General features: G+C 40.1%; 2 protein-coding genes and 1 non-coding gene across 3 annotated transcripts; 2 read left to right on the top strand and 1 right to left on the bottom strand.

Moving 5' to 3' along the window:
- The first annotated feature begins 555 nt into the window (after positions 1–555).
- Positions 556–1,077, top strand: LOC116200469. The gene has a single exon (XM_031531318.1). The coding sequence runs from the start codon at positions 556–558 to the stop codon at positions 1,075–1,077; it is 522 nt and encodes a 173-aa protein (XP_031387178.1).
- Positions 1,078–4,668: 3,591 nt separating this feature from the next.
- LOC116198747 lies at positions 4,669–7,824 on the bottom strand. Its single transcript, XM_031528974.1, has 2 exons — positions 5,845–7,824; positions 4,669–5,340 (listed from the first exon to the last, which is right to left on the bottom strand). The coding sequence occupies exons 1-2, from the start codon at positions 7,775–7,777 to the stop codon at positions 4,706–4,708; spliced, it is 2,568 nt and encodes an 855-aa protein (XP_031384834.1). The 5' UTR covers positions 7,778–7,824; the 3' UTR covers positions 4,669–4,705.
- A 1,567-nt stretch (positions 7,825–9,391) lies between these two features.
- On the top strand, positions 9,392–9,498 carry LOC116202115. The gene has a single exon (XR_004155997.1). It is a non-coding gene; the product is annotated as a small nucleolar RNA R71 (small nucleolar RNA).
- The last annotated feature ends 2,675 nt before the right edge of the window (positions 9,499–12,173 follow it).

The raw sequence follows: 12,173 nt of genomic DNA, 5'->3' as shown, positions 1-12,173 counted from the left end.
CTCGTTAATCTAAAACGCCTCTTCGACCGACTCAAGAAATACAAGCTTCGACTTAACCCGACAAAGTGCACATTCGGCGCCAAGTCAGGGAAACTGTTAGGATTCGTGGTCAGCGAACGAGGCATTGAGGTCGATCCCGACAAGGTGAAGGCAATCAGGGAGTTACCTCCACCATCGACAGTCTGCGAAGTACGAGGCTTTTTGGGACGGCTGAACTACATTGCGCGCTTCATTGCAAACCTGACAGACAAATGTCAACCACTCTTCCGCTTGCTTCGCAAAAATGCAGCGATTAAGTGGGACGAAGAATGTCAGAAGGCCTTCGACACTATCAAGGCATACTTGGTTCAACCCTCGGTATTGGTCCCGCGTACTCCAGATCGCCCTCTTATTCTCTTTCTGACAGTGCGCCGGCAATCCCTAGGATGCATGTTAGGGCAGGAAGACGAGTCCACGCACGCAGAACACGCCATTTACTATTTAAGCAACAAGTTCACCGAAGGGGAGTCCAACTACCCAGAGATTGAGAAGATGTGCTGTGCGCTAGTGTGGGTCATGCAGAGACTCCGGCAGTACACTCTCTATCATACTATCCGCTTATTGTCAAAAGCGGATCCCCTGAAGTACTTGCTCAATAGTCTATCTTCCATGAAGAATATTTCAAAGTGGCGATGTCATCTAACGGAATACGACATTGAATACGTGCCCCGCACGTCAATCAAGGGGCAGGCAATTGCGAATCACTTAGCGGAGTTCCCAATCGAAGACGATACGCCGATCAACTCTGACTTTCCGGACGAAGGGATTCTCCAAGTGGACAGTGAGGAGAACAAATTCGCATGGAGGATGTATTTCGACAGCGCAGTAAATTCCACTGGGTCCGGCATTAGCGCAGTGCTGATATCCCCCGACGGACGCTACTATCCTGTCGCAGCAAAGGTTGATTTCCCTTGCACTAATAACGTGGCCGAATACGAAGCATGCATCCTCGGCCTGCAGGCAGCGATCGACTTCAAGGTGAAGGAACTAGAAGTGTTTGGTGATTCCATGCTTACAATTTTCCAGACATTGGGGTAATGGAAGACGAAGGACGCAAAGCTAGTGCCATATCACGAGTATCTCGAGGAGTTAGCGGAGAACTTCGAGAAAATCTCATTCACATACACGTCGCGCATCAAGAACCAATTCGCAGATGCACTTGCGACGCTCGCATCCATGGTGAGCATCACGAAAGAGAATCTCATTGAGCCACTCTAAATCGAGATTGCCAAGGGCCCTGCTCACTGCGACGCGATCGAGGCAACTGACGAACAGCCGTGGTATGAAGACATCAAACATTTTCTGCAAACCGGCCAATACCCGACATTCGCCAACCGGCGTGACAGAAAAACACTTCGGCGACTCGCAGCACACTACCTCCTGAGTGGAGAGGTCCTTTATCACCGTTCCTTCGACGCCACACTACTCTGGTGTGTCGATGAAATTGAGGCACAACGCCTTATGGGAGAGATACATGAGGGAAGTTGCGGACCTCACATGAGCGGGCTCATGCTCGCTAAGAAAATTATGCGTTTGGGTTACTTCTGGTCCACCATGGAGGCCGACTGCGCCAAACACGTCAGACACTGCCACTTGTGCCAAGTCTACGCCGACCAGATCAAAGCACCCCCCAATGAGCTACATCCAATGGCTGCCCCATGGCCCTTTTCAATGTGGGGCATAAATGTGATCGGCCCTATCAATCCCAAAGCATCCAACAGACACCTTTTGATCCCTTTGCAAATATATATAAAAATAAGCTCAAATTCTACCAGCAAGTGTACTGGGTCAGATCAAGTAATATAGTGATGAATAGAGTGTCGATCCCACAAGGATTAATTAAGTACTAAACCTATATTAGATTCTATTATTATCTAAGCAATCAAATTAAGAGAATTAACTAATTAACTACTAATCAACCTAAATCGTCACAAAGAGCAGAAAGAGAATTGTACGAAAATATATCAATTGAAAGTGGGAAAAACAGAATCCACCCTAGTTTCACTAATCAGATTGCCATCATGTTATATAGACTGATAGCTATGTGATTATTCAAGTGAGTTTATCAAGCCTTTAAAATTAAAGTCTTAAACCTCTAATTAATCAATCAGCTCCCGCATCTCTAATTAATAGTGGACTCTAAATTATAATCATACACCTTCCAGTGCTATGATTGTCTAATGCCCTAAATTAATTATCCCTAATGTCTTAGCGAATAACTAACTAGAAACATTGCATTAATCCCTGGATAATCTCTAATTAAACTAATTAACGCAGCTATCGCATTTAACTAATTAGTCTAATCAAGAATTCCTAACAAACACTATATCAACTCCCGTATCAATAGTGTTTCTAACAATTATAACCAATTAAGAATTAAAATTGAAATTATAGGAATTGCAATCATGAATCATCAACACATCTATTAATCCTATAACATGGCGACAATCATCATATTAGCTACCTAGGGTTTCATCATATTCCCACAAAAGAAGCTTAGAATATCATGGAATTGAAAACACAATTATAATTCCAAGGAGTCATTGCAATAGAATTCATATTCAGCAGTAAACTCAAGATATTGAATCCTAAAACAAAAACCCAACAATTCCTTTAAGGAATTATCTCTTCCACAATTCTTCGCTTCAAATCAATTGATCCAGGTGACGGCTCCAGACAAGACCCTCTCCAAAAACTCTCTAGGTTAAAAGAATGGTGAAAGATGGCTCCCCCCCTAGGGTTTCCTAATCTTGTTATGAGGAGTATTTATATCCACAACAAAAAAAAGATTTCCGAAAGATATATGCTGGCTCCAAATTGCGCAAAACTCCTCAATATTGCTCGTAATTCCATCTAAGTCCTCAAAGACCTACAATATCAAATTACACATAATTAAGCACCGACTTCTTATAATTTCTATAAAATTAATAATAATTTAACATGAATTGCACAATAAAATATGAGTATAATATGCCCTTATCAACTTCCCCACACTTGAACTTTTGCTTGTCCTCAAGCAAAATAAATAAGACCAAGGAAAGAAATCTATCAGAGAGAGTACAAATTTTCATATTCACTGATTTAAGCATTTGATATCTCATAATTTATTACTCGTTATTTTGTGGTGCCCACTGCTCAAACCAAACTGGAAACATGTGATCAGAGTACTACAGTTGAAATTAACCAGCTAATCTAGAGAAAGCAAATTTTAATCCAAGCGTTTAGCCTAAGATTTCTATTTCAAAAGTAAATACTCAGTCCTATAAGGAAAAATACACATTTAAACTTCATAGCTGTTAGCAGGCATATAATCCCTCTAATTTTCCCTCTAAGCAAGTCAACAAGGTAGTGAAAGCATATGGTATCTGCTTCGTCCCTAGGTTTTCTTCCTTTTTATTACAAGTCTTAATTTTTTTTTTGTTTTTGCATTCAATTTTTCCTTTCTGTTTAAGAAGCAATTTTTTTTTTTTTCAAGTCCAATTTTAGTTTGAACTTGTGCCTTTCCGCTCTTCTCGTTATAGTGAGTTCATTGAGTCGGCACATCCCGGGCTCATCACCCAAGTGACCGGGTTTTAAAGGGACCCCTACGAACTCTTCCTCACTCTAACATTCAAGTTAGGATACTCATAACTCAATTCTTGAGTCATTGGAGTAAAGGCTATGCTTGCTTTTTTTTTTTTGAATGCTCACTAACACTTTTCAGACTTCTTTTATAGGAATCACTAAGTACAAAGCTTCTTCTACCTCTTTCACTAAATGTTAAAGTGCTATTAGAATAATTAAAAAGAGGATATACTAACTAACTTTGCTTAGAAGTAGACCTGTTTATTTTTCACTTAAGGACTTGACCGACTCTTAAACTTCAAACTCTAGGGCTAAAAACTAGGTAAATTTGATTTCTAAAGATTTGACTAATTAATTTTAACTAAGTACAAAAATCACAACAGTGGTGAGTAGGGCGCCTAAGTGAGTCAATTTTTTTCAAACAATTCCTGAACAAATGCTATCAACAGTATTCTTCGTACAATCTCTAGATTTCAATAATTAAAAAAAATTAAAAAAAAAAAAGAATTTGGCCTAACAATTGCCAGATAACTTAAGGACAATTATAATTCAAGGTGACAGGGAAGTATAACTATTTATCAACAAAGACAGGCATCAGATGTCATGAGTAACAAATTAAATCACAGAATTCAGACATCAACACTATACTCAATTTTATACTCCATCTGTTTAGTATCTCCCTTCCCCACACTTAGATTAAACAGTGTCCTCACTGTTCCTAATGTAGCTCTAGTAAAACGAAAATAAAAATAAAGAACATAAGAGAAAAAGAGATACTAGTACTTCCCCGGTTTCGAAAAATTAAGTTGAAGCAATTGGAGTTCCAACTGGTATAGCAATAGAGAGAGTCAGCAGTTGTTATCCACCCTGGCTTCAAAAACAAAAAGAAAACAACAAAAAGAACAAAAATAGCAGATAATCCATCTTAACTAAAACAATCAAATAGCAAATATCCCAAGTCTACCCAATGAGTGGGTGCTTGATAAAGTACAAACCAACAGCAAATCAAAATAAAACAAATGAAGCAAAAGAATTGAGAGCCAACAGGGACTTTAGCTCTCAGACATGGGCTGCCTCCCATGAAGCACTTAGTTTATAGTCGCTAGTTCGACTTTTCCAATTCTTCAACCGAATTTGCTAGATCCACCGTAGTGGCATCACCATCAATATTTTCCCCTTCAAAGTAATGCTTGAGAAGATGACCGTTTACTTTAAAAGTGCGGTCATCTTCTGACTTCAGCTCAACTGCACCATAGGGAAAAACATTAGAAATAACAAATGGTCCAGACCATCGAGATTTTAACTTACCTGGGAACAACTTCAAGCGAGAGTTGTATAATAGGACTTTATGACCAGGCAAAAACTCTCGCTTTAGGATGTTCCTATCATGCCATCGCTTGGCTCGCTCCTTGTATATCCTAGCATTTTCATATGCTTCCTCTCTCATCTCAGCCATCTGATTCAATTGGAGCAATCTCTTTTCACCTGCAGCTTGTAAATCAAAGTTAAGGTATTTTATGGCCCAATATGCTTTGTGCTCAAGCTCTACTGGTAGGTGACATGATTTACCATAAACAATCTTGTATGGGGACATTCCTATGGGGGTTTTGAAAGCTGTCCTGTAAGCCCACAATGCATCATCAAGTTTTAAAGACCAATCTTTCCTAGATGCATTGACTGTTTTCTCTAAGATACGCTTTATTTCCCTATTGGACACCTCAACCTGTCCACAAGTCTGTGGATGATAAGGGGTGGCAATTTTATGAGTAACTCCATATTTTGATAATAATTTTTCAAATTGCCGATTGCAAAAATGTGATCCCCCATCACTTATAATGGCTCTAGGTACCCCAAATCTTGAAAAGATGTTCTTTTTCAAAAATCTGATTACAACTCTGGCATCATTACTTTGTAGAGCAACTGCTTCTACCCATTTTGAAACATAATCAACAGCCACAAGAATATATTTATTTGAAAAAGAAGAGGGAAAAGGACCCATAAAGTCTATTCCCCACACATCAAAAAGCTCAATTACAAGAATGCTATTTTGTGGTACTTCATGTCTCCTAGAAATATTGCCAGTTCTTTGGCATGGAGCACAAGACATAATGTAATTCCTGCAATCATGAAATACTCTAGGCCAATAAAATCCACAAGATAAGATCTTAGTTGCAGTTCTTTCCACACCAAAGTGGCCTCCTGCTTCCTTAGAATGACAGTGTTGTATTATGCTAAGTTGTTCAGTTTCAGGCACACAGCGTCTAATTACTTGGTCAGCACAATATTTAAACAGATATGGTTCATCCCAAAAATAGTATTTCACATCATGCAAAAATTTCTTTTTCTGTTGAGATGACAAACCATATGGTGTGATGTTGCTAACCATGTAATTGACTATATCAGCATACCAAGGTAATCCTTGGATTTCTGCTACATGCAATTGTTCATCAGGGAACTTTTCATTAATGGGTGAATCTAAACAATCAGATTCCAAACGGGATAAGTGATCAGCCACTACATTTTCAGTTCCCTTTGTGTCTCTAATTTCCAGGTCAAATTCTTGTAGCAGTAGAATCCAACGAATTAGCCTAGGTTTAGCATCAGCTTTGGCAAACAAATATTTCAGGGCAGCATGGTCTGTGTATACTATGATCTTAGAACCTATCAGATAAGGCCGAAACTTGTCACATGCAAATATGACTGCTAAAAGCTCCTTTTCAGTTGTGGCATAGTTCTTTTGGGCCTCATTTAAAGTTCTACTAGCATAGTATATTGCATGAAATACCTTACCTCTCCTTTGCCCAAGTACTGCTCCTACAGCATAGTCGCTGGCATCACACATCAGCTCAAACGGAAGCTCCCAATTAGGTGCAACGATCACTGGTGCAGAAGTGAGTTTCTCCTTCAATAAATTGAATGCCTGCAAACAATTGTCATTAAAAACAAAAGCAGAATCTTTTTCAAGTAAATTACAAAGAGGTCTAGAGATTTTAGAAAAGTCCTTGATAAATCTCCTGTAGAAGCCAGCATGTCCTAAGAAGCTCCTTACTCCTTTTGTTGAAGTGGGTGGTGGCAACTTCTCTATTATCTCCACTTTTGCTCGATCAACTTCAATCCCTTTCTTTGACACCTTGTGACCTAAGACTATACCCTCTCTTACCATAAAATGACATTTCTCCCAGTTCAGAAGCAGATTAGTCTCCTTACATCTTTTAAGCACACAGCCTAAATTTGTCAGACAAGATTCAAATGACTTCCCAAAAACAGAGAAATCATCCATAAATATTTCAATAAAATTCTCTAACATGTCAGAAAATATAGACATCATGCACCTCTGGAAAGTGGCAGGTGCATTACAGAGACCGAAAGGCATTCTCCTAAAGGCAAAAGTGCCATAAGGACAAGTAAATGTGGTTTTCTCCTGGTCCTCGGGTGCTATATGAATCTGATTGTAACCAGAATAACCATCTAGAAAACAATAATAATCATGCCCTGCAAGTTTTTCTAGCATCTGATCAATGAAGGGGAGGGGGAAATGGTCTTTACGGGTAGCATCATTTAGTTTCCTGTAATCTATACAAACTCTCCACCCAGTCACAGTACGAGTCGGGATTAATTTATTGACCTCATTTTTAACCACAGTCATACCACCCTTTTTGGGCACTACTTGAACAGGACTAACCCATTTACTATCTGAGATAGGATAGATAATACCTGCATCCAACAGTTTAAGCACTTCTTTCTTCACTACCTCTTTGAGAGTTGGGTTAAGTCGCCTCTGTGGTTGCACTATGGGTTTGCACTCAGCTTCCAACATTATCCTGTGAGTGCAAATCAAAGGGCTGATCCCTTTGATATCTGCAATAGTCCATCCTATTGCCTCCTTGTGCTCTCTCAGCACGCTTAGGAGCTGTTGCTCCTGATCACCTGTCAAGGAAGAAGAGATAATTATTGGCAAAGTATCATCTATTCCAAGATAGGCATATTTTAAATGGCTAGGCAATGGTTTAAGTTCTAGCACCGGGGACTGTGTCAAAGATGATACTGGTTTTGTCGCACTAGTGCCCAGCTCCTCATAGTAGCGAGCCTTGATTTCTGATACCTTCTCCACAGATTCTTCCTCATGCTCATCATCATCACTCCAATCGTCCAGATCCCTAAGGACTGATTCCATTGTATCCACACCTGCTTTCTCCTCCACAGACTCAGAGATAAGCTCATCAATAATATCAATGGTGTAACATGATTTGCCATCATCAAATTTCTTTATGGCGTCATAAACATTAAAAGTTATTTGTTCATTCATAACTCTTAAAGTGAGCTTACCTTGTTCCACATCTATTAATGCTTTACCTGTCGCAAGGAACGGTCTGCAAGGATCATGGGCACCTCTCTGTCCTCCTCCATCTCCAAGACTATGAAGTCGACTGGAAATATGAATTTGTCTACCTTCACCAGGACATTCTCAACAATACCCTTTGGATATTTGATACTCCTGTCAGCAAGTTGCAAGGTAATATGAGTTTTCTTGCATTCTCCAAGTCCAAGTTTCCTGAAAATAGACAGAGGCATTAAATTTATACTTGCACCTGAATCAATAAGAACGTTCTCAAAATGAAAATTCCCTATAGTACAAGGAACAGTGAAACTCCCCTGATCTCTTTGTTTGCGTGGTAAGTTAGGCAAGTCCTTTTGGAGAATCATAGAACACTCTCCTGTAAGCATCACAGGCTCACTCCCATCAAACTTCCTCTTTTTAGTGAGCAGATCCTTCATGAATCTAGCATATGAAGGCATCTGCTGGAGTGCTTCTGCAAATGGAATGTTGATTTGCAGCTTTTTAAAAACATCTAGGAATTTAGCAAATTGGGCGTCCAACTGTTGTTGCTTCAATCTTCCTGGAAAAGGGACAGGAGGAACATACGGTTTCACCCCTAGTGACTTCTGCCTTGGTTCCTCCACCTTTTGCTTACCTTTGTCTTTCTCCGGACTCTCCTCCTGAGTTTGAGCTTTTCTATTGACTATTTCCAATTCCTTGCCACTCCTCAGCATTATAGCATTGACACCCTTGGGGTTCTCTTCAGTGTTGCTGGGTAAAGACCCTGATGGTCTATTACTCAATTGCTGAGAAATCTGACTAATCTGACCCTCTAGGTTTCGAATAGTGGCTTGTTGATTCTGTAGCATGGTGTCAGTCTTTTGCATATAGCTCAACATGAGCTCTTCCATTCTCGACTGACTTTGCTGAGGTGGAGCATTCTGAGCAGGGCCTTGCTTTTGGAATCCAGGTGGCGGTTTAAGTGCATTATTCTCATTCCTCCATGAGAAATTAGGATGATTACGCCACCCGGGATTGTAAGTGTTCGAATAAAGCCCTTGATTACTCCGTTGGAAGTTGTTGACAAAGTTCACTTGCTCTCCATTGGGTGAAGCCGAGGGATTTCCAGACATGCATTCAAGAGTCGAATGTGGTCCTGAACACAACTCACAAAAAGCAACCTGATTAGTATTAAAAGAATGTGCTGAGGTGAGTTTACTTACCTGGGTAGTGAGAGCTGAAATCTGGGTTGTCAAATTAGCAATAGTGTCCATGTCATTGACTGATGCCACTCTTGATTTACTTCTTTCATTCTGCCAATTATGTGCACTGGAGGCCATCTCTTCTATCAAAGCACTTGCTTCATCATAATTCTTACCCATCAGTGCGCCTCCTGCTGCAGCATCTACTAGAGACCTCAATGTATCATCCAGGCTAAGATAGAAGACCTCAATTAGGAGATTATCTGGCAATCCGTGATGTGGGCACTTTCTGATTGCCTCCTTGAATCTCTCCCATGCCTCATAAAGTGATTCACCATTGAACTTGGTGAAGTTAGTGATTTCGTTCCTCAATCTTGCAGTCCTAGCTGGTGGGAAAAATCTCCTGAGAAACTTAGATGAAAGGTCGGCCCAGGTGGTGATGGACTCTTGTGGCAGTGAATTGAACCAGGCTCTCGCTTTATCCCTAAGCGAGAAAGGAAAAAGTTGTAATCTAATAACATCATCAGTGACATTATTCATCTTTACCGTGTTACAGTATTGGAGGAATCCTGCAATATGCTCATCAGGACTCTCGTTGGGATATCCTCCAAACTGATTTGATTGAACCATCTGGATGAGTGCTGGCTTCAGTTCAAAGTTATTAGCTGGAATAGTGGGCCTTCTGATCGCAGAACCCATAATAGTAGGTACTGCATAGTCTCGAAGTGCTCTGGCAGCACCCTGTATTTGGCGGTTGATGTCATCATCTGCCATCTCAACTACCTGCAATTCTTCCCTTCTTCTGTTCTCTCTTCTCAACCGATGCAAGGTGTGCTCTATCTCAGGATCTAATGGTAGAAGTTCAGCACTTCTACTCCTGCGCATAGAATACTTGCAAAGAGAACAAGAAATAAACACACAGTAAAGTGCGCCTAAATTAACAATAGAACTAAAGGTGGTCTAATATTAAGTTAATCCCCGGCAACGGCGCCAAAAACTTGATCCCTTTGCAAATATATATAAAAATAAGCTCAAATTCTACCAGCAAGTGTACTGGGTCAGATCAAGTAATATAGTGATGAATAGAGTGTCGATCCCACAAGGATTAATTAAGTACTAAACCTATATTAGATTCTATTATTATCTAAGCAATCAAATTAAGAGAATTAACTAATTAACTACTAATCAACCTAAATCGTCACAAAGAGCAGAAAGAGAATTGTACGAAAATATATCAATTGAAAGTGGGAAAAACAGAATCCACCCTAGTTTCACTAATCAGATTGCCATCATGTTATATAGACTGATAGCTATGTGATTATTCAAGTGAGTTTATCAAGCCTTTAAAATTAAAGTCTTAAACCTCTAATTAATCAATCAGCTCCCGCATCTCTAATTAATAGTGGACTCTAAATTATAATCATACACCTTCCAGTGCTATGATTGTCTAATGCCCTAAATTAATTATCCCTAATGTCTTAGCGAATAACTAACTAGAAACATTGCATTAATCCCTGGATAATCTCTAATTAAACTAATTAACGCAGCTATCGCATTTAACTAATTAGTCTAATCAAGAATTCCTAACAAACACTATATCAACTCCCGTATCAATAGTGTTTCTAACAATTATAACCAATTAAGAATTAAAATTGAAATTATAGGAATTGCAATCATGAATCATCAACACATCTATTAATCCTATAACATGGCGACAATCATCATATTAGCTACCTAGGGTTTCATCATATTCCCACAAAAGAAGCTTAGAATATCATGGAATTGAAAACACAATTATAAGTCCAAGGAGTCATTGCAATAGAATTCATATTCAGCAGTAAACTCAAGATATTGAATCCTAAAACAAAAACCCAACAATTCCTTTAAGGAATTATCTCTTCCACAATTCTTCGCTTCAAATCAATTGATCCAGGTGACGGCTCCAGACAAGACCCTCTCCAAAAACTCTCTAGGTTAAAAGAATGGTGAAAGATGGCTCCCCCCCTAGGGTTTCCTAATCTTGTTATGAGGAGTATTTATATCCACAACAAAAAAAAGATTTCCGAAAGATATATGCTGGCTCCAAATTGCGCAAAACTCCTCAATATTGCTCGTAATTCCATCTAAGTCCTCAAAGACCTACAATATCAAATTACACATAATTAAGCACCGACTTCTTATAATTTCTATAAAATTAATAATAATTTAACATGAATTGCACAATAAAATATGAGTATAATATGCCCTTATCACCTTTTCATTTTGGTGGCAATCGACTACTTCACCAAGTGGATCGAGGCCATAACGCTTGCTTCGGTCACCGCAAAGGCCGTGGCACGCTTCCTCAAGTGCAACATCATCGCCCGATACGGAGTCCCCGCGACAATCATCACTGACAACGTTAAGAACTTGAACAACAAGATCATCGATGAGCTCTGCGAGCAATTCAAAGTGCAACATCGTAACTCCACACCGTACCGTCCCCAAATGAACGGTGCGGTGGAAGCTGCGAACAAGAACATCAAGAAGATCATCGAGAAAATGACGGTGACCTATAAGGATAGGCACGAGATGCTCCCTTTTGCTCTTTTAGCATACCGAACATCTATCCGCACTTCAACAGGGGCAACTCCGTACTCTTTGGTCTACGGCATGGAAGCAGTCCTCCCAATCGAAGTGGAGATTCCTTCCATGAGGGTCCTTGCTGAGTCCGAGCTCGAAGAGGCAGAATGGGCGAAGCAACGCTACGAACAGCTCAATCTCATCGACGAGAAGCGGCAAACAGCGTTATGCCACGGCCAATGCTACCAACAAAGAATGGCCCGAGCGTTCAATGCAAGAGTCCGCCACCGCGAGTTCAACCCCGGTGACCTTGTCCTGCGAAAGGTTCTTCACATTACACCTGACTCTCGGGGCAAGTTCGCATACAAGTAGGACGGGCCTTTCGTCGTCAGGGAAGCCTTCTCTGGAGGGGCAATTATCTTAAGTGACATGGACGGGACCGAAAATGTGCTCCCAGTCAACGCTGATGCCCTCAAGAAGTACTATCC

Source organism: Punica granatum, chromosome 3 (assembly GCF_007655135.1).
Source record: "Punica granatum isolate Tunisia-2019 chromosome 3, ASM765513v2, whole genome shotgun sequence".
In the NCBI taxonomy this organism is placed as follows: domain Eukaryota; kingdom Viridiplantae; phylum Streptophyta; class Magnoliopsida; order Myrtales; family Lythraceae; genus Punica; species Punica granatum.
Note: the sequence above shows the minus strand (reverse complement) of the source record. Positions and strands in the feature narration are given on the sequence as shown.